The sequence below is a fragment of the Acipenser ruthenus genome, chromosome 22 (assembly GCF_902713425.1).
Source record: "Acipenser ruthenus chromosome 22, fAciRut3.2 maternal haplotype, whole genome shotgun sequence".
NCBI lineage: Eukaryota > Metazoa > Chordata > Actinopteri > Acipenseriformes > Acipenseridae > Acipenser > Acipenser ruthenus.
Genome location: NC_081210.1, coordinates 27,664,859 through 27,688,025, shown reverse-complemented (window position 1 = coordinate 27,688,025; position 23,167 = coordinate 27,664,859). Strand labels below are relative to the sequence as shown.

General features: G+C 38.2%; 1 protein-coding gene across 19 annotated transcripts in view; it reads left to right on the top strand.

Moving 5' to 3' along the window:
- LOC117431624 (rap guanine nucleotide exchange factor 6-like) overlaps positions 1-22,438 on the top strand; it is a 76,443-nt gene extending 54,005 nt beyond the window's left edge. For 6 of the 19 annotated variants that reach the window (XM_058996360.1, XM_058996359.1, XM_034052748.3 and 3 more), the window contains 16 exons: positions 257-494; positions 3,708-3,865; positions 4,831-4,845; positions 6,897-7,137; positions 8,057-8,440; positions 9,030-9,241; positions 10,420-10,543; positions 11,361-11,384; positions 12,142-12,362; positions 13,248-13,430; positions 13,695-13,838; positions 14,233-14,346; positions 16,380-16,608; positions 17,015-17,505; positions 17,938-18,249; positions 18,836-22,438. In XM_058996360.1, coding sequence (XP_058852343.1) covers positions 257-494; positions 3,708-3,865; positions 4,831-4,845; positions 6,897-7,137; positions 8,057-8,440; positions 9,030-9,241; positions 10,420-10,543; positions 11,361-11,384; positions 12,142-12,362; positions 13,248-13,430; positions 13,695-13,838; positions 14,233-14,346; positions 16,380-16,608; positions 17,015-17,505; positions 17,938-18,249; positions 18,836-18,858 — 3,113 coding nt within the window. In that variant the 3' untranslated portion in view covers positions 18,859-22,438. The remainder of the gene's footprint in view (positions 1-256; positions 495-3,707; positions 3,866-4,830; positions 4,846-6,896; positions 7,138-8,056; positions 8,441-9,029; positions 9,242-10,419; positions 10,544-11,360; positions 11,385-12,141; positions 12,363-13,247; positions 13,431-13,694; positions 13,839-14,232; positions 14,347-16,379; positions 16,609-17,014; positions 17,506-17,937; positions 18,250-18,835) is intronic. The other 13 variants (XM_034052754.3, XM_034052753.3, XM_034052751.3 and 10 more) reach the window with 10 other exon arrangements.
- The last annotated feature ends 729 nt before the right edge of the window (positions 22,439-23,167 follow it).

Below are 23,167 nucleotides of genomic sequence, written 5' to 3'. Positions count from 1 at the left end.
AGTACTAAATAATCAATAATTATCAGTGGCTGATTGATGTGTTTATTATTATACAGGAGCATCATACACTTATATTTCTGGTTGTTTTAATTTCTTTCTTTAAACCAGTGTATTATTGTTTTTATTTTACCTATTAATGATGGCTAAAATCTATATGACAAGAACCCCTTCAGCATGTTAAATTATTATCATTATTATTATTATTATTATTATTATTATTGTACAAGGACCGTTTCTTTTATTGCTACTTTTTCAGTGTTTAAAGATCAGTTGAGCAGAATCACACACGAAAAGAAGAACGGGATTCCGCATATTCCCAAAATCCAAGAGAAAAAAGGCAACCGCTACTCCATCCCAGACCTCCCGCTGGATATGGAGCACATGTTTCCTAATGAAAAGGGAAACAAGAAGATCAAAGCCAGCACTGTGTCGGGAGGAAGGAACAAAATCCGAAAGATCCTGGGCTTCAGCATCCTGCCTCCAAAGCCTTTCAGGTAAGCAGGCTGCGTACAGGAAAGGAATCGCTTTGACTGTAAAAGCCTCCGGAGGCATAGCAAGTCAGTGCTGGAGTCCTTCCCAGCTAGGTGCAAATGGGAGCACCATGTCATTTCATCTGGGAGCTCACTAATCTCCTCCTATTCCTTCAGTCTTAGGGCTGGGTCTCCAGGCTGAGGTCCATCCTACAGTACAATTCAAACTGAGCTTCCACCTGACATCAGGGATGGAAGGAAGACTCCAATTGCATAGCAGTTTCACCTATTCCAGGTTTAACTAGGAGCTTGATTAGCCGCAGTGCATAGGGAATTGGCTCAGGTGAGTCTTAATAAACTCAGAGTAAAAGCAGGAATGGATCAGACTGCTATGCAGTGGGAGTCTTCTCTCCATCCCTGTTGCATTGAGGAACCATGAAAGTTTCAGACATATTAGTTGGCAGGCAGGCAGTCATGGCTGGCTCAGGAGTATTGCACTAGCTCAAACTTGAGTTCATTTTGTTGAGATCAGAAAAACTTTCACAATATTTGAAATTTAAAGAAGACTTAACCTTCCAAGATATCAAACAGAACAGTATGTGGGGATTTGAGAATGTTGGTATATTGTAAAAGGAAATGGTTAAAGCGGAACTAGGTAAGAATACTGATGTTCATTCAGTGTTCCTATTAACAAGTCATTTCAATTACTGAAGGCTTTTTTTTTTTTTTTTTGCTGCTCTTTTATAGGTGAGTATAGATAGGAAAGTAATTGATGTTGGGATGGTAATCACATATGATTGAAATACTTCAAACATCATGAAAAAAGGGTAGAAAGCTAGAAGCAGCCCCAGCTGAATTCAAAGCTTTTTTTTTTCTTCAACATTTTGTGATGCGTCAATAGTTAATTAAAATATCTGAGGCCATTATTTCTCTCCATTTTTGTATCATTGTATCCTCAAAAGTGTATTACTGTAGGTGTAGGATTGGATCCTGTCTTTATTATTATTATTTTGAATTCTTTTTTTCCGAAGAGTATAAGAGTATATATTTAAATGGTCAATTTGAGGTGCAGCTTCCCTGTTCTCATGCACAGCACACTTTCATTTGGATTCGAATCACGCTTCACTAGCGGGACGTGGTCACAGCGCATGTTTCATGCTCTACTGCTTGGCATTCTCTGAACCATTCAGTGTGCATGTAAATGTATACGGGTATGTTTCAGTATACAGTAGAAATGATCATGCGTGTTTATTGTCCTTGCATTGCAGGTCTTTTTTTTGCTTCATCTTAGTGTGCCCTGGGGTGATGCGATATATGATACATTTTCTTGTGAAAAGCAGAACTCGTATAACAAAGAGGTCTTACACCATTAGAGAAGTGGAAACTGTAAAGATCTAACCTCAGGGCTGTGTGTTTAATTTAGTGGAATTATTATATATATAATATTTTTACTATACTGGAGGTTTCATACAGTAGATTTCCTCCCGTAGGGTTCGTATTGCTGTGTGGTCCAGTGGTTAAAGAAAAGGGCTTGTAATCAGGAGATCCCTGGTTCAAATCCCACCTCAGCCACTGACTCATTGTGTGACCCTGAGCAAGTCACTTCACCTCCTTGTGCTCCGTCTTTCGGGTGAGACGTAGTTGTAAGTGACTCTGCAGCTGATGCATAGTTCACACACCCTAGTCTCTGTAAGTCGCCTTGGATAAAGGCGCCTGCTAAATAAACAAATAATAATAACAACTGAAAGCAGTCGTTTTATATTTGCCCAGTGATTTACAGTCTTGGAACCACTGTGGAAGTGTAACAGTGATCTGTGGAACTGTAATCTCCAAATCTATAGAGTCACTGTTGTACGTTCTGTAAAGGTGGAGCTAATGTTTGCTAGGATAGGTGTTGTATCTGTACCTTTTTAAAATGGTATTCCAGAAATCCAGGAACAGCAAAGTTAAAAAAAAAATAAAAAAATTGAGACTGAACTGACTGAACTGAACGTAGCTCAACGTTGTCTTAATACAGACACACAACTTGGACCACTTCAGTTACATACATTAAGTTTTTTTGTTGTTGTTGATGTGCCATTTTCACACAAACAAACTAAAATGGAATTATGTATATACAGGTGATACATCATGCCCTTCTTTCTTTTTATGTATTTTTTGTATTGATTTGTGCTCTTAAATGGTGCTGTGCTCCTGTAATCCTGGGTTCTACCTTGTCTTTCTCTGTATTGTCTGTAGTTGATATGGTGTAATCCATTCTCATAATGCTCTTCAATGTTGTCTTTCTTTGTAATTGCATCATGTACACAGGGGACTGTTTTGGTAAGAGACTGCATCATTTTGCAAATTATAATTATTATTTTTGTTTTTTTACTAAAAATGACACAGTGCAAGTAGTCCAATATCCCTGGGATATATGTTATTTACATACAAAAGACCCACCCAGGATTGATAACAATCCGTATAGTCTATTAAACATAACTGGGTGTATGAACAGATATATTCTAGATATTCTGTTATTTGTCCAAGATGAAATATTATGAAGATTCTATAGCTTGGAGACATGTGGTGTTGTTTATACTGCATTCGGTCATTATGTTCCCTTAAAAACAGTCCCAGCTTCAAGAGTTGTGATGTGTAGATTAGATTCTTTACAGTACATATTACAATATCTGTAATATAATATATCTTTCTAGACATGTTTTGACGCAATTGCAGTATTATGTTGCTTTTGTGCTCGAAGCCTGAGTAGTCATTTTAGATTTCTTTAGGTTTCTTTAAAGTGCTTGCGTGTATTAAATCCATGAGCATGTCACTGTTTATTTTCCTCCAGAGCTTGATCTATATGATGGCTTTGTAATAATGTCATTTGTCAAAAGGATACGGTTCTAATATCATTTTCTACTTTTCAATGTGGATCAAATATGAAAATGTCTCTTGAGATTTAAAGTGATTGAGATGTTTGTCAATTTAGAGCCACTGGAAGTATATATTGCATTGCACAGTATGTCATGACTGACATATGAAATTATTAATTTAAAGGTTTTCATTTATATGCAACGGCAAGCATAGGGATATCAAATAATATTTGTTTAAGGTCTAAATTATGGTACATTGGCATTTTGGGATTACAGAGTGCTGTGCTTCAGCTGTTCTAGTAACTAAGAAACAGCTACTGTACAGTATATTTTTGAAGAACCCTTGTATGATGTGTTTTTCTCTCTGTATGTTTTACAGTGACGGTGGAGTAAGTCAGTCCCAAGATGACAGTATCGTAGGGACCAGGCAGTGCAGACACAGTGTTGCTATCATGCCCATTCCTGGAACTCTGTCGTCCAGCAGCCCCGACCTCCTTCAGCCTGCTGTCAATGTGCTGGACTTCTCCAACCCTGCAGGTGAGGGTTCGAGCCTGTACTGTGTAACACCTGTGTCTCGAAAACTACATTTCATAGTAAATGCTTAAACATTTAGAGCTTTTTTAACAAACAAAAAAATACAATACACTGTTTCCTTTTATTTTTCTAGTCTGTATTTATTTCCTATTTCAATGATGCTTCAAATACATTATAAGCAAATGCCTTCTGTACAGTACTGTACACGGTCTTTTTTAACACGTTTTTCTCTGTGCAAAGTTTGGTTTTCCCATTAAATGAGCGTCCCTTCTGAATGTGACACTGCATTGTGTTGTCCATAAGATTTTGCAGATAAGAAGAATGTATTTTGGGTACCATTCATATTTTAAAAAGCTACATACAAAATAACTTTGTTTGTATCAGTGCATATTATACATTCTGATGCGTAACATTCAGGATTTCCCCACTGATCAGCTTAATGAACAGTTAACAAAATATGTGAAAAAAATGAGCCTTTTGTTAGCTCTTTAATGTGGCATATTATTGTCGTTTATTAAGGACCTGAGCAACCACAATATACCAGCTTTTTATTATGCATACCCTTGCTCACATTATTCCACTCATCTGCCAATTTCGCTATTAAAAATAAATGGGTTATTCCATTCACATCAGCAAGGCAGCTTCTCATGCCTCGCACAGTGCATATTAAAAAGTGTTGGCAGTTTTCCAGAAGATACATTTATTTCACTGAGGCAATAATTTATAAAAAAAAAAAAAAGCCAAATTCAAAATACTGTTAGTGTAGCCTTAAATACTATTTTACAATGAAGCTGACATGCAAATGTAATTCAGTTCTTCTAGATATTGGTCTCTGTTGTGTTACAGTATATAGCACTGCTTATCCAGACAGACGTCGTGCAGTGAGCCTTTTGCAAAACGTGAAAGTGCATGTGTTTTAAACAGCTGACCTTAACCATGTTTTACAATTTTCCATTTTGCTACCACAGCTGTAGGCTTTTACTGTAAGTATGAAGTTCTCAATTGCATGCTCTAGTGTAGCGTTGGTGATCTCAAGAAGATCTTCCGAATGACATTTCACCCAAACAAGCCCACCTTCCTCCTGTATTCTTCTCATTTCTTGTATTCACTGCATCAGCATCTTTTTAATTTTTACTTCTTTGTGTGTGTCGTGAACCATTGCATCATGTGACTCAAAACCCCACTTGTAAATCTGCCATAACTTGATATTATAGATTCGAAAAAAATATAAATAAATACCTCTAGAAACCTGTGCTGCAGTGTATTCTAGTTCTACCCTGAACAGCACAGTTCACACCGTGTACAAAAGCCACAGAAATACTTCTCCTACAGCAAGGAATGAAGGAGCAATTTGATGCGTTTCATTATTTGGTGCATTGCCTGTCATTGTGTGGGTGAGGGTGAGGGCGGGGGTGTGGGGCAGGGTGGGCAGAGCAGGGTGGGCAGAGCAGGGTGGGCGGTGGGGGGGCACACCCATTAAAAACACAGTTTGCAAGTAAGGTGTGTCTTAGAAGTGTATCTCCACAACAAGAGCAGCAGACCGGAAGAACATTCTGATCATTATCAGCAGAGCTGCACCAGTCGGTTATTCTTATTAAGCTCTCCACAGAAATCAGTGGCCGATGATCAGGTGACGGTCATTGATGTTGATCGGGCTGATTTTACCATTGAAAGTGAAAGAAGTGAAGAAACAGCCGCTTGTTTCACTTTGAATGGTAAATTAGCCGTCACCTGATTGTCAGCACTTGATTTCTGTGGAGAGCTGAATTCGAATCATGGGTTCGGGCAGCACTAATTATCAGTGCAATATTTCACCATTGGGTCATTTAGGATGTTGGTTAACCCCTTAACCATGGTGACGGTAAAGTGTACCTTTTATTCTAATTACCTGTCTTCAGCAATTCACAAATAGAGAAATACAATATAAAAAAATATGCAAACTTAAAAAAAAAAATACTTCAGATTTTCCACAAATTAAAAATTGACATATAATCCCATCATCAAATCGAGGCTAAAATTGAAATTGTGATGTAGGGACAGGCGGGGATTTTGTCATTATTAAAAGCCCATTGTATTTCCAGAGCCTTGTCGTACACCAGATGGGGCAATGATGGCTCAGTGTACAGTGCAGCAGACATGTCATTTTGACAGAATGTGCTCAATTTTGTATCAAGGTTCTTGAATAAGCTGAAATTGATGGTGATTGTTGCATGCACCTGTAGGGCAACGCAGTCTTTAATTTGCAGAAGAATAACGATGGGTTTCATTCTTCTTTTCTGAGTAAATGACCTTCCTTGAATTATTCATTTTTAATTATATTATTGTAAACCCCATCCATTTTTAGAACACATGGGTTACAAGGTATATAATACTGTGCATTTTACATTTGACTGAGATTTCACTTGTTTTTAACACAAAACACAATGTGTCCTGTGCTGTGTGTATCAATAGTGATCAGTGTGTGGCTTCAGGGTTATAGCAGACTGCTGGTAATGGCATCAGCTGCTCTTGCAATAACATTAACTGATCTTTTAAAGAGCACTGAACAAATGCTTTGTTGTTTTCATGGTCTTAAGTAGCTTTTTTTTCACAGGTTGTTTAACCTTTTTTGTACAGGTCGCTTTTTTCATCTTCTGCCATTAGCTGAGCCATTCACTATAATTGGTAACATCAGTGTGTAGCATTACATTAGAACAGTGGGAAGTAGATCAGGTTATTCTTATTTGTAATAATAATAATAATAATATTATGAGTTCTGCATTTTATTTAATTTTATTTACCCGGAGAAACGATTTGGAAATAGGCACCCTTGTCAATTCAATTTTAGTTATTTTTTTAATGTTTTAGTGGGATACCTACGTGGTTTTCTTCAACAGCAAAGTAAATACCTGTTTGAAATGCTGCAGGTTTCAACTAAATGGTTCATATGCAGATAGCCTCTGCTTACTTGGAAGAAGTTAGATTTTTGTTTTTGTTTGGTTGTTTTATAACTTGGTTCTATCCCCTTATTATCGTGCTTCATTTATTTCGACAGACATTCCAGATCAAGTGATCCGAGTCTTCAAGGCAGACCAGCAGAGCTGCTACATCATAATAAGCAAAGACACCACAGCGAAGGACGTGGTGTCGCACGCAGTCAATGAGTTTGGGCTGACGGCAGCAGCCGAGACCTACTCCCTCTGTGAGGTTTCTATCAGTCCAGAGGGAGTGATAAAACAAAGGAGGCTTCCTGAGCAACTGTCCAAACTAGCAGACAGAATCCAACTCAATGGAAGGTATGGAACAAGTGAACGCACTGACTTGAGTTTCTTCTCATTTTATAATTGCCCGACGCAACAGTTTAGAAAGAAATCTCTTCCAAATCATACGTGTTGGTCATCAATCCCAGATCTATCTTCCCTCTTCCCTCCTTGTCAGAATGCAGTGGCTCTGAATGCAGTATACAGACCAAATGTATAAATTTGGTGTGGCAGTATAATAATCTTGCATTCTGTTTGAACTGCTTTTATTTTAATTTCAGTATGTGTTATTTATGCTGGGCTCAGCATGTGTTCAGCACAGCATTTAAAAAAAGAAATGTTTCTGGTGCTTTAGCCCATCAAGGCCACTTTAATATTTAATTCTCGTTGCCTGTGGAACTTGTTTGAAGTAATGTATGTAGTGCTTACACAGCGAAACACAGCGTGCTCTAGGATACAAGCTTTTATAAAATGGAAGGAAAAGAGGGAGCACTCTGACTCTGCTTTACTTGACAACCAGTTGACTTTGGTAGGGGTGTGATAGGGTGGGGTTGCCTTTTTTATAAGCTCAGAGACACACACCGGGGTGGTAAAATATGGTCCAGTATCTGCAGTTTAACAGCACTTGGCTTTGCCATAGGTGTTCCGATATTGAGCCATATTTGAACACCCTGTGGTGTTTTATTTCTTTTGTACCAAACGCGCTTGTGTGATTCCATGTTGCTTTGCCTTTGAGTGGTTAAATCACAGTTTTTATTCAGCCCCCCTTTAGTACTGTGTATCGGTACCTGTGTCTTTAAAACACGTTTTACCAGGAACAAAAGGGAATAGTTTGCATTAAAGATCTAGCTGAATACATTCATATAGATGAATACTTGTATAGCTAGCTAACCAGAAATGTGCTTTCACACTTAAAATTCACACTAAAACGTGGATTGTTGCCTCCGTCTGGCAGATACTATCTTAAGAACAACATGGAGACGGAGACTTTGTGCTCAGATGAGGATGCCCAGGAGCTGCTGAGAGAGAGTCAGATCTCGCTGCTCCAGCTCAGCACTGTTGAGATGGCCACACAGCTCTCCATGAGGGATTTCGAGCTGTTCCGCAACATCGAGCCCACAGAGTACGTGGACGACCTCTTCAAGCTGAACTCCAAGACTGGCAACGCTCACCTCAAACAGTTCGAGGAGGTGGTGAACCAAGAGACGTTCTGGGTGGCCACGGAAATCCTGAAGGAGCCCAACCAGTTCAAGAGGATGAAGATCATCAAGCACTTCATCAAAATCGCTCTGCACGGCAGAGAGTGCAAGAATTTCAACTCCATGTTTGCGATTATCAGGTAAGAGTTACAAGAAGGTTTTTATTGTGGTCAATTTGCTTTTTCAGTGCAGTCATGTCGGTTGCAATTGTGATCATGTACTATTAGCATCTGTAAGATAACCAAGTGCAAAATGTTTACATAGCATACCGATACCAGGGATGGAAATAAGACTTCTATTTGCATAGCAGTTTCACCCATTCCAAGTTTTGCTCCAAGCTTGATTAAACTCGTAGTAAAACCAGGAATGGATAGAATTGCTATGCAATGTGATTCGTATTTCTATCCCTGGATACTGTAGGTCTGTTTCAATAAAAAGCAATGGTTCTTTTATGGAAATGTGGCATTAAAAATGTAAAGCTCAGAATATTGTTTTGCTGGATGAGAGGCCATACAATAGTACATTTATTTTGTTGTACGTGTATTATTTATAAGTTATATATCGGCAATTTGCAGTCTAAATAATTTGTTATCCGAATTTTATTTTATTTCCAGAGTTAAGCGTCGAGGGTAGTTTAGTACACATGCCATTTATTTCTCTTGCAGTTGGAGTGAGTACAGAATACAGTGCTGTACATTGCTGTTGATGGAGTATTTTATTTATTTTCAGCGGTCTATATCTTGTTCCAGTCGCTCGTCTGAGGGGTACATGGGAGAAACTGCCAAGCAAATATGAGAAACTTTTCAGGGATCTTCAAGATATTTTTGACCCTTCCAGAAACATGGCCAAGTATCGCAACGTGCTGAACAGCCAGAGTATGCAGCCACCCATCATTCCTCTTTTCCCAGTTGTAAAGAAGGACCTAACCTTTCTTCATGAAGGTAGGGTGTTGGCATTACATGTATACGTATTTATTTATGATTACTGTAAAAATCACATGTAAGAAATCATTTCAGGAACATGTTATGCTGTGTATGGATGTGCATTAGAACATATGACAAAGTACTAAAGTTATAAAAAAAAAAAAAGTTAATATTTGTCTATGTAGGGATATCGTTTTGCATGGTTAGTGCAGCAGAGACTGCTGGCAATTACTAGCTAGAGCTGACATCTCATACAGAACAATGCATTAACTTAGATTTTAGATTTCATGCGTCTAAATGTATATAAAGTAATTGTATTGGATGAGATCCGTATTTTCATTTCCTTTGTTTCTCCGTTTCCTTTCCGATGTATTTTTTTTCTTAGTTTCACATCCTTTTCAGAGTTTAGTATTAGCGGGAAGGAGTACAGAGACTGCCTTTAGAACAACCTTATTAGGAAAGTTTGGCGAATGTTTCAATGCTGAGTTTTCCTTAACGTCAGCAGTTTCCAGCAGATAATGGAAAATTGATTTCCAGGAGACTTGTACAAGATAAGTGACTTAACAGTCCTCTGAAATGAAGATACTATCAGAAATCATCATTGTTTAACAAGAATTATTCAAAGTCAGCATAGAAAACATTAGACGGTTCGGAATAAATTGTTGAAGATATTTTTGCAGTCGATGCTCACTTGTCTCACATTCTGCATTCCCTGTTGACTTCAACATGTTTACAAAACATGGATAATGAATAACACCAAGCAAAAAAAAATCAATTGGAAACTCATTAGGAAGACGCCTGTTGCAACGCACTATCGACCATGTGCTCCCAATATATCCGGTACACACATCAGGGTGTATGAATTAATGTCAGTGGAGTAATTGGCTAAAAACAGGCATATCATGCGCTTCATAGTTTTAACCTTAAATATTTTGCACAATTGCAGGTGTTTCCCCATTTTACCAAAAGAAAGGCTCTGAATAAACAATTAGGGTGCCAGTAGTAGTTAAATGTACTGGTATTCAGTTGTATGTTGCTGGCTTTATACCATTAACATTGAGAGTAACCTTTGAAATGGTGAAAGAATATTGACAATCGGACCCTAACTAAGGAAATCCTCCTTTGCTTGCTGTTCTCTTTCCCTCGTTCCTTAAAAAAACAAAAAAACATTTAACGATATAATTTTGTTCAATTAGGTAACGATTCAAGTGTGGAAGGTTTGGTGAACTTTGAAAAACTGCGAATGATTGCCAAGGAGATCCGACATGTCACCCGAATGACTTCCGTGAACATGGATCCAGCCTTGATGTTCAGACAGAGGTGTGTAATCTTAGAGGGGCATGAGAGGGCGGTGCTGTTGCTACAAAGGCAATCGACTTCATGAAAGCAAAAAAATATTCCATTCTGTTTATAGCAAAGTCCCCGAGACCTATGAAGTGTATTGCGCATGTGAATGCTGTGATAATGATACACATTACATGTGTTTGTTTTAATATAAAACGCACGTAGTGCTATTGCTGTGTTACCTGTTTGACAATGTGGGCGATAATCCTTACACTATCAGTGTGCTCGAGTGGACATTTTGAAAAGAGGTTTGAAACAGACCTGAAAGGTTTAAGTGTAAAAATGAAAATAAAAAATGACAGGTCCGTTATTTAAAGAGTTGGAGTAGCACGTGGGGACGTGGAACGCTGTAGTTTAGTGAATCCCACTACTTACTCTCTTTAATGTGAATAGATTTTCAATGTGTCACCTACTTTGCTGTTTGCATATATAAAACACACACGACTACAGTAACGACAACAAACTAGATTAAAATGGGTTTCAGATTGCTGAATTTTATTTTCACTTCCTTTCTAAACTGTTTCAGCCTCTGCTTTATTATTAGTTTTTTATGTATAAAAACAAAAATAACTCGGTGTTTGACTGCTAAACTCTTTGTATGCCACTTCCACCATATCTTCAGATATTCTCTGCAAAAGCAAAGGAACGATTCGTTGAGTATCCTTGCAGTGTTGCTTCTGAGCTTCCACGTCACCTTCCTGTCTGTTTTCTGACTCTCTTCTGTCCTGGTTCTCCCTTTTTTATTTATTTATTTTTAAAAACATGCTTCAATGTTCATGGCTCTTGCTTGCAGGAAGAAGAGATGGAAAAGTTTAGGGTGAGTAGTGCTGTGGAACAAAGCCAGTGGTTCGAGCACTTGAACACTTTGCATCCTGGTTGCCTTCACATATAAAAAGCATGCATCCTACAGTATTAACCTAGGTATGCAGGATTGGTACCCAAACATCATTTCATCAACCACAGTGCATACGTGCTTGAGAGACTGCTCTTCGAGTAGGGCAGAGAATAACAGCAGAACCTAACGATACCATTACCTTTGGATGACAGCTTGATTTATAATACACTGCATTGTTTTATTTATTTATCCAGTTTTATATATTTTTCTAACCTTTGTTTTCATGTACCAATTTCATTGTTCATTTGTATAACCTTTGGCATGGTACAACTCCAGCATGGTTTGGTTTTGTCTTGGTATGTTTATTATACTGTATATACTATAGCGTTCTACAGAGTTGCATGAGGTTCAGTTATGGATAAAGCTCAATTGTACACATTTTCTATATGAAAAATAGGATATTGACCTTTAATGAGTCAGTGTCAGAACACAGGTTATATATATATATATATATATATATATATATATATATATATATATATATATATATAAATAGAGGGACATGTGCTGTAAATTGATCAGATGGGAGTAGGCATACTTTACAAAATTAATAGCAGTGAAAAAGCATGCATCGCCATTAACGTGATAACCTACTTTTTGCATGTGCTGTTTTAATGTTTTATTCGTCAGTCACGATTGCATTGAAAAAAACAATGAGCAATTTATTTTTTCTTTTTAGATCTTTAAGTCAGGGCAGCACAAACTCTAACATGCTCGATGTACAAGGAGGGGCCCACAAAAAGCGCGTGCGTCGCAGCTCCCTGCTCAACGCCAAGAAGCTGTATGAGGATGCGCAGATGGCACGGAAAGTGAAGCAGTACCTTTCCAATCTGAATGTGGAAACAGATGAGGAGAAATTCCAGATCATGTCTCTCCAGTGTGAGCCTGCCTACAGCACCTGTAAGTTAAATAGAGCACTTAACAGAACGCACGTCGATAACGTGTTGTATCTCTTTACTGCTGTCAAACAGTACTGACAGCAAGGAAATGAGCGTCTGCCACTGGAACTGAAGCGAAAGCCATCTGAAACTGTCCCTTTCAGTCAGCGCTTGAACCCAGCCCCTGTCGGACCGAGTTGATTATTTTCTGAGTTGCAGAAACCAATCTTTCCAAATAAGTGGCCTAATGAGCACCCCAAAGACACATATTGCATGCAGACTTGTGCAGAACCATTGGCTTTCATTCTACACCGGCATCCTGTTCCCAGATCCAGATGGATCTTTGCTGTAGCATATCGGACATGAAGCAATTCACTACAATTTTCAATTTACATTCAGAATAGTAAATCTAATTCGTTGAAGCTTACTTTGCATTTTGCAGTTATTTTTATTAAACGTCTCGCATCATGTGTCTTGTTATTGTGTATTTACTGTATTTCATTGTTTTAACATTCATATTGCCTTGAGATGTGTTGCCATTGAAACTGCAGTCGATTTTTGGCAGAATGGTGTTGTGCAAGATCAGTAAAAAAAAAAAAAAAAAAAACCTTGGTTTACACTGCCATCTGCTGGATTGATGTGGGGTTGCAAAAAAAAAATCTTAATTTTAAGAATTAGGTTCACTGTAGTATAAACCATATAATTTGTGCTGTTATAATAATAATAATAATAATAATAATAATAATAATCATCATTATCATCATCGCCATCTTCCCATTTCATAAAAACGCTACTTGCAGAATTTCTTAAAAGTGCTGTTGTTTTTTTGATTATTGTCTTTGGTGGGAACATAATAATCTTGCAATGATAAATGCAAGATTAATTATTTCCTATTTCAATATAACAGTGTCCAAGAATCTAAGTGACAGAAGATCAGGAAAATCGGACATGTCTCCAGTGTCCATGAGGTCCTCAAACCCGTCTGGAAAATCCCATCAGCAGCACAGAATCAGCCAAGTTCTGCAGGTGCCTTCTGTCAACCTGAATCCTCTCCGGAGAAAGGGGACCTCGAAGGACGTCGCCTCATCCAGTACGTTCAGCTTCTCTTTGAAGCAGTGCAGCGCGTATGTTCAAAAAAGAAAAGAAAATGACACAATACACCTCCTCTATTGTGTGTGTGGAAGTGCATTCTGCTGTTTTGAGTTGTAGGATTTGAAAGTTCTTTAGTGGTTAGTAGCATCTAACAAAAGAACGATGACATCAGAGACTCTCCATACAACAGTTCAGCTAAACGCATTGTACTTCAAGTGTTTAATGTGCAGCAGGATTCACCCTTTTTTATTTTTCATTGTAGGTGCTGGTTCTCCCCAGTGTGTAAAGAAAACTGCTGACATGTGTGACGATGTCTCCTGTAAGAGACCTGCCGACGATGCCATATCTACAGCCTCCTCCCTGCATTCCAGCCCCCCTGTATCTCCCCATGGATCCCCACACAAAGGTATACCATGGTAGAGCAGCAGTGAAACCAGCATTGCGTGTTATTTTTTTTTATTTTGTGTGTATTAAATGATGACACTAAAGTTTTAGTCAAAAATTGCCTAGATTTCCTGAAGGGCAGATTGTGTATCAGTTTCTGAATTCCACCTGCCTGTATTTAATTACCTGAAGAAATAAAGGATACTATGTTTTGGCTAAGGTTTAAAGTTTTGTTTAACCCTTTCATTCATGGCAACCTCATATGTAGACACATGCAAACTACACATGGAGACTATATCATAAGGTTTATCAGTAATGGTTTCAATTTAATATGTTAGCGCTGGTGTATTTTGTAACACACTTAAAATAATGAGCCTCACCCCTGTGGAATTCTATACCTGACTCTTTTTTTTCAGTTGGGAGTATCCCGAGATCACGGAACTCCAGCCAGATGAATCTCTCAGGCTCCTCCTCATCCCTGACGAGCGAGACCAGCACCAAGAACAGCGGGCCGCGCAGCTACGGGATAGGTGGGGCTTTATTACAAAAGAGAATCCAGAAGATGACAGGCGTGAGGACAGAGGCAGCAGGGCAGGGCACTAAGATCAGGAAGAGAGTGACGTCCCCCTTCAGAATGCTCAGGGACAGGAGCTTTTCCAGGGAGAGAGTAGAGTCTCCAACTGGAACAGAGACAGGAGATTGTAGAAGAGACGCAGGAGAGGACAGGGGGAGCCTGGCAGCAATGCATTCAGAGGAGTTCAGCAGTATTGCTCGTAGGAGTAGCGAAGGAAGAGTTGAGCAGCAGAATAGACCTTTAGCATGGCTTTATCCCAGGATGAGACACATGAGGAGGAAGACCATATGAACTGGATTGAGTAGGCCAAGGGCCAACATATTGGTCCTTATATGTTTTTTACTATACTGTGCTTCATGTACAGAGACTTTGAAAGGCCTTTTAAATTGAAATGTACAGAATAATGTTGTAACATATATAAATAAATAAATAAATAAATACTGTGTGTAATGAGGGGAAAAAAGCCACATGAGTTTGTTAGTTCTAGTAAAAATCTAGACGGTTAATTTAGCTTTTATTTAAAAAAAAAAAAAAAAAAATTAGGAGTGTGTCCTATGGGGCAGAAAACTTAAGGTCTGCAAAATCCAGATTTGTCGCTGCTTCTAAATTTACACTATATAACAAAGTACAAGTGTTAAAAACCTTTCACTGTAGCGAAAGTCATTTTACTATATGGAAAATGTTTGGGTCCAGACCACAGGTTTGTCAGTTAAAGAAAAACACAGTGCAGTATACCAGAATGTTTAATGAGAATTGATACTTTTATTATTCAACATTGTCATCGGCTCAATTTCAGCCCTTTTGAGGTGATTCTTATAAGAACATTGATTTGTACTGTGTCCCTCCTGTTTTAAGGTCAGGTCTTTCGCTGCTCTGGAATAGAAGGTTACCTTGCAGAGACGCAGGTCTCTAAGCACCTGTTTCACTAAAATAGCTTGTGATGTGGATGGTGTAATTGGAGCATGCATTTTTTATGTTGGTGTTGTCATTTAAAGTAACATGACTCCTCTGCATTACATCATCTCTGCAATTATTTGATTGGAACCATGAATGTTTTAAAGTTTCTGCAAACAGGAAACATTAAATCCGGGTGTGTATTTCTGGAAACGTGTCTCTTCACCATTTACAACGCTGTAAGGTTATGTGCCTGTCTGAATGAAAAGCAGGTTTCATGCCTATCTAAATGGTTCAGATCAGCCCCTAAACATTTCAGAAATACGATGTTAGTCTCATAATTTCCTATATTTTCCCCTTTAGTAAAACAGACCCCATATGATAATGTCTAGAGTTGCTTGCCTTTTAAATGCATTAAGATGCATGTAATAGCTTGTCAGATAATGTTACCTTACAGATTGTGCTGTTAGGCATAATTGCAAATTCGAATGCATGCCTTCCTTTTGTGTGCAAATGCAACATATTTTGTTTCTGTTCCTTATATACATTAAACGATGCACTGTTGCAAATGTATTTAGCTACTGTACATAACAGGGAAGCTAATCAGATATATTTGGCATTTGATTTTTTTTTTGGTAGCACTTTATTTTGGTAAATCCACAATGGTGCTTTCTTACTGCTACATTAGTGTAGTTACTTCAGGTTTGTGTACAGAGACTGTGTCATTCTCAAAGATGGAATGGATTAAAACCATGTCTAGACTGTTACATTAACTAAACAGTTTCATGAATAAAACTCCAGTAACACTTTTATGTCATTGCATAATGAGACAAGCTTTGTGAATAGGACCCCATTTTAATAAGTAATCCTTATAAAATATTTTCTAATAAAAGTACACAGTGTATCATCTTTTTCAAATCATATAAACTGGATTTTTGTACTTCAGTTTCTTAGTCAGTCCCTACAGTTCTTTTACACTTATTTATTGCAGTGATTAAAGGTAGATTTGCAACTCTCAAAACAAAACAGAATACACATGTTCAGATTGCAAGGTCTTTCTGATTTACAGACTGCTTGTGCTCTTATTTTATTTAGGTTACGCTCTGATGCCAACCACAAAATCTGATAACTTCTCTGACTCGAGCCACAGCGAGATCTCCTCCCGCTCCAGCATTGTCAGCAATTGCTCTGCTGACTCCATGTCTGCCACATCAGAAGAGCGCAGCTTAACACAGCATCTCAGCTTCCCAGAACCCACTGCAGCTGCAGACAGGAAAGACAACATGCCAACCGCAGCACCCCAGTGCAGCCACCCCTCTACCAGGTGAGGCTTTGCACAACACAGTCAAAAAGGGACTTGGCCCCTCCGTGCATGTTTGAAAAGATAACCACCAAACTGTGGCAGTCGAGATTATTAACAGCTTTGTAATATAATTCAGTGCGACTACTAAATATCCCTAAGGTCTTCCTCCTTGTGGCATTCTTTTATGTAATTGCAGTCTCCAAATTGGATTTTTACTTGTGCACTCACTCCACCTGGTGGTCCAATGTTGTAAGTGCATGAATTATCTGGAAAGGGAAAATCGGTATTAAACTCTGCACAGTAAACAAAAAGTACAGTAAATAAAGTGGTTCAATGCAGCATTAAAGTATACATGTTATATCAACTACGATCTAGAAAAGGTGAATAATTTGGTTTATTTTACTGCCCTCGCCTGGACTTTGTTCAGTTATTCAGTGCCAAGGCCTGCTGTAACCAGGGGCTCAACGTTCACACCCTCCACAAGCCACGACGAGTTTGCCCACGGCCACGTCCCCACAGACACAGCAGACAGCGGGAGGGGCAGCTGGACGTCGTGCTCAAGTAACTCCCACGACAACTTCCAGAGCATCCAGAACCAGAGAGGCTGGGACCTGGGCTCTTTCCACCACACCCAGCTCGATGGGCCCATTGTCGAGGTGGAGCCTACGGGGTCCTGGGCAGAGGAGGACCTTCAGAGAAGTAACAGGCATTCCAAAGACAGCTTAGAGCTGAGCCAGTCGAGGCAAAGCTGGGCCTCCTCCAGCTCCCTCTCTGACACGTATGAGGGGAACTACGGAACCATTAAGAGGAGGGTTCTGGATAGTTCTGGGGTAGCCCAGGGCGAAGCTTCAGATTGTGAACCAAGCACAGATGCAGTTTATAAAACTGTCACTTCAAGCACAGAAAAGGGACTTATAGGTAAGCTTAAAAACTGTCTGTCTTTGTGCTTATATGTACAGTATGATTTGCTTTTTTTTTTTTTTTAATTGTGTATTATTAATTGGGAACTGATTTTAAAATGACATCAGCAGATTTGGAGTGCTCCAAATAGCACATTAATAACACTATCTTTTTTCTTTCTCGCACATGGCTTAAATTAACCAAGTAACTGCATTTCTCTTGTTAATGGGGAAAAGTTGAGGGATATTTATTTTACGGACTTAACATTGAATTTAACTTACAGATGTTCGGAGGGGGGGAGGGTGCTAGCGAAAAACACAAATCTGCTGCTGCCATCCTACACTCTACATGCATCACTTGTTTGTATACCCTGTTGTTAACATCTCATTGTTTTTTAGTTGTCATTTCCTTTTTCTCATTAACATTCCTGCTGCTTGTGTCTTGTGCCAGTGTACTGTGTCACTTCCGCTCAGAAGGACGATAGATATAGGGCACCACCACCCACTCCTCCAGGATACCTGGGAATCCCATTAGTGGCTGTAAAGGAAGGAGCAACCCGCCACCCGCGATTAAAACCTCCAGACTATAGTGTGGCATTGCAGAGGTCAAAGTTGGTCCCGCCCCACTGTGCCATTGCTAGGCAACCAGAAGCTGGTATTCACGCCAAGACGCTAGTTCAGTCCCCGACACAAAAGCGGCAAGACTCTGACCCTAGACTAGCCAATGTTAATCAACAGAGAGAACAAGCTAGTGAGGAGGATGGTACGTGTTGTGAAACTGAAAACATTCTTGTCAAGTGTTTCAATAAATTACTGTGTATATATAGCCTTCCTATTTTAAGAACAGCTTAATGTTTCATATTTACATGGTAGTCTTTTTTTTATTCATCACGGTTAGGTATGATGGTAAATATTTACTAATTCTATCTTTTCCTGTTTAACCTGCTTATAGTTTGAAATGGTCCAAATGTTGTATTGGTGTAAACGTTTAGTAAATCAGGCTCGGAATGTTTGTGATTCTGTTATTGGCCAACAGAGAATTAGAAGAAAACCTTAAATCTTTAGTATTCAGTAAAATGGGTAAATCATGACGGGAGTTGATTAATTCATTTTTTTTTTTTTCCTGGGAATTGCAAACCTAAGAGAGAGAAAAAAAAAAATAGTTTATCAAATTGACCCATTTCACATTTTGTGATGTCGTTTCCATGTTTACAGTCATTCAAAAATACAAAATATGTTTTAATATGTTTACTGTTTTATTTTAGTAGGGTTGGATATGGTTGTCTGTTTTATTTTTATTTTTATAGGTTCTTATGTACAATATAATGATGATTTATTTTCTTTTACAGAAGAACAAGTGTCAGCTGTGTAACTATGTAATGACCAGGACCAGATTGTGAGAGAGTTTGCAACACTTTCTGGAGCCCGTAGCACAGGAGGAAAAGAAGAATATCGTTTTAGAAGCTAACTAAGACGCTTGCTGCTTTCTTCTGCTGTGGAAAACATCAGTGGCATCAATGCTGTGTGTGCCGCCCAGCAGTGACCTGGCCTGCACTATGTGTTGCTGCATATATATTAATTCTAACAAAACAAACATACATTGTTTTTTATTTTTTGTTGGATTAATATTTTTTGTCCGATTTGTCGTACCTCAGACAGTATTGTAAATGGGACCAGATCAAATCTTCAGGGACCACAATATCCAATGTCCTCTTATCATTTAAACCTGTTCATGAATCAATAGTGGGGAGTTTAGTTGTGATGGTGGACGGGGGGGGGGGGGGGGGGGTTGTTAAAAATGTTTTAAGTGTGGAAGCACTGTAACGGCAGACTTTGAGGAGACTGATAGAAATGCTTCAAGCCTTGTTTTAAGATAATAGGCTGTACTACAAAGGGAAGTAGGCCCATGCATTTAGCAGCATGCTCATGCTTTGCAAGTACAGCCTGGCCAGTCTCATTTGAAGTTTAAACAGGCAATGCAGAGGAATTTGATAGGGGCGGAGGAGACAGTGGAAGAGCTATTTCAGAAGAGTGTGAGGTTATCTGAACTTTCATTAGATCAAGGCAACATCTGTTTTCAACCCTTTAATAGCATTGTATAATTGAATGTGGTTAGTAGTACTGCATAGAAAACTGTTGCTAAAAGGCATCGGCAGGAGCAGTGTCACAGTAGTGTGGCCATCTTTCCACTGCTGTTTACAAGCAAGCACATGACAATTCAAGTATATACCTGAAAGCTGAAGTACAGCGTCACTTAATAATGAATTATGGATTGGCATTCTGTACCACTGTAAAATGAACAGCAGCAGATGAATCAGTCAAGTGACGTCAGTGGGAATGCTAACATTCTAGCTGTGCACTACAGTAAAACATACACCTGAAGCATTAAAAAGCATACAGTTTGCACAATGCTAACTATACTAGACAAGCGGGGTGCCGGGTTCTAAAAGCCCTTCATCTCTGAATTGATTTCCTTTTTTTTTTTTTTTTTTTTTTTTTTTTTTTTTGTGTGATCCCAGAACAATACTAATCATTCTGACAAACTGTTTCATTACACTGTTCTCGTATCAGCCCGTCAACGTCGCCTGCCAAAAAGCAACAATAAGCATTGGATAGTTTTATATCTAGGGGGAATAACTGGAATATAAGCAGATTCTTTTCAGTTTACATTCATTTTGTTGCCCAAGATTATTATTATAATTATTATTACTATTATTATTTTTGCCATACTTGAAAGTGTTAATGGTAATTATATATATAATATTATTTTTATTTTTTTATTATGTTAATTAATAGTAAGGCATGTGTACAGATTTAAAAATATATATATAAATATATATCTACAGAGAATTGTATTTTAATATTTTGTTATAATAAAAATGCCCTCATCCCAGATTATGGTTGTCCCAACACTTTTGGCCAGGAATCTGGTGACGGTGTGTTTTTACTTTTGGTATAACACAAGCTGTTTGTTGACCAATTTAAGGATAAGGAGGGGGTTCTGTATCTCCAAGCATTGTACAGAGCTCTAGGTATTCTGCAGTGAAAACACAGTGCCCTGTATGTTTTCTTTTTTAAATAGATGTTGAAATGTGCTACCTTATGAGACCATGGGGAAAGGATCACAGCTGTAGGTATTTCAAAACCTGCATGTGGAAAAAGAAAATGATCGTTTTTCCCCCCTGATCCCCATCAAGGCCAGAAGGACACTGCCACTTTACAGCAACCTCTCCTTGTTATTATTTTCTGGGACCTTATTGATCTCGCCTCATCCGTCCCATCTTTACATTTATACTATTGTTGGGGGAAAAAGACACAATTGGACAGAACTGGATAGTCCCCTCCATAGGGTTCTTACTCCTGAACTACCTAAATATACACAGAGGATTATTAAACTGTTGCTGATCCTGTGAGCTGTAAGGTCAGCTGGAGGATTCCTGAAGCTTCACAGAATGGAAATGTTCTTGCTGATAAGGTCTGTAGTGCTCCCACTCACTGAATCTAAACACACTGTTGAACGTTATTCTTGAATCAGCCTAGTTCTTAGCACTGTCTGTCATGGCTTTCTCGGTTTTGAGCTAAATAACCTTCAAGGAATATTCCAGTCGTCTGAAAATGCTGCACATTCTCCAGACACTTTAACAATACTTAGTATTAAATTTTACCGCAACATCTAATAGGAAAAAAAAATCACAGATCTATATTCTTGATCTTTCTATTTTCCTAATTTTAAATTAATCGTTGACCCGTGTAAATTAAATAAATCGTTATCCAACGTGTGGTAAAACTTTCTTTGGCAGTGTGGCTTGCTTTTGCATGGCCTTGCTGTGGTTTGTTTTCAGGTTAGCCGATCATATTGATCAGTCGTGTCAATTGCAAAATGCGTGTGCTTTATATTGTAATGAAGTTAAAGAGATCTTATATCTTCCAGTCTCAGAAATGACTTTGAAAACTGCTGTTTTCTCAAATCTTTAATATTTTACATTTTAGGGGACAACTGGAATACAAAATTGATTAGGATATTACTGAGTACAATATGTAAACTTTCATGAAGGACACACTGTCTGTCTGGCAAATAAATTAAAAAACAAAACAAGGAAGACTAAGAGTAAAGTAACCCCAGTACTTGCTAAAAAATCAGCGTTTTAGTAACTCGGGATACTCCTGTCTCGCCCAGATCTAATTGAATTACAAAGCACTTTCTTTAAAAAAAAAAAAAAAAAAAAAATACACTTTACTATTTCCTGAAATAATAAATAAATAAATAAATAAATAAACCATTTGAACAATGCTATTTTTTAAGTACTTAAATTGGATACTGGAAGAAATATAAAGGTCTTTTTAATCACCTGTGCTGCGCGCGTGTGGAGGAGTCTTTCATTGTTTGAAGGACAGAATGTCAAGCGATTAAAATTCAATTAACCGTGCTCTGCTGAAAGCAATGTGTTGGAGAGGATTACAGCTCTGGGCAAGCTGTGCAAAATGCGGATTGCAAAACACGAAGCAGATATTCTCTCTTTAACCCTGCTTCCTATAATACTGGAACATTTACTTTGGCGTTTCGCTGAATTTTTTAGCTTCTCTTCACTGTTTTGTCATTTTATTCTGATACATCTGGAATGCACTCAGTGAGCTGTGTAATAAATGTAAAAAAAGAAGAAAAAAAAAGAAAATGTCGACATACGGCAGAACTGCACAACTGTACCCATATACAACAAGCAGAAATTGTAAGGCACATGTCTGTGAATAAGTATTATTGAATAAGTTGCGTTGTCTCCCCCTTTTGATAGCTGTTGTAACTTACGTCTTTTAGAAAGACACATGATTGGCCTGTATGCTTTTGTATTTAACAGTGAGTGTAAATATGTGTTATATTTTGTTTAAAAGAATGTTTTTAAAAAGTACTGTTTATTCTTCCATGTCTTGGACAATATTAAACTAAGTACATACAATCTGTTTTAAGACGTATTACATTTTTTTGTTTAAATAAAAAATCTTTCACAAATAGGCTAAAATGTTTACCTTTGTAAAACCATCTACAATAATTATACCTGGGGAAATTACTCGCATTCAAAAATAATCTCTCATTAGAACAAAACTAGTCACACTTCCAGATTATAATTGTATATGTTATTTTTAAAAGACTCAACAAGAATTTCATGGATAAAAACACTACACTGCATAATCAGGGCTTTCTTCTGAGAAGAGGGATATTTCCAATTCACTTTTAAGACTGAGGCATAGCATATCCATGAGGTGGAACTGTGTGCAGGCTAACCACATATAGATAGACATTCTAAAACAGGACTGACAAAATAAAAACGCAGATATATAAGAGAAGAGAGGGGTGGGGGTGCTCCTGTAGTAATAACTGTCTGCCTCTGCGGGCTCGTTTCTGATGAAATAAAAGCACACATTAAAAGCAGCTGATTGACACTTGATCCTTTCTTCCTCTTTCGAGATTGCCATTTACAAGTCATTTTCTTTTCCTGGTCCGATCCTCTGCCCCGTTAATGTGCTATCTACCTTTCCAATCATGTGTGTTTGCTGGCTCTTCTCTATCTGTATCATTATGCTGCGTGACAGCGAGTGTGTTGCGAAACTGCAGTAGTGGGGTAATGACCTAGAGAGGCAATCTTCTCTGAAAGAGTCTGAGAAACCCATTTGAACACGCTCAATAC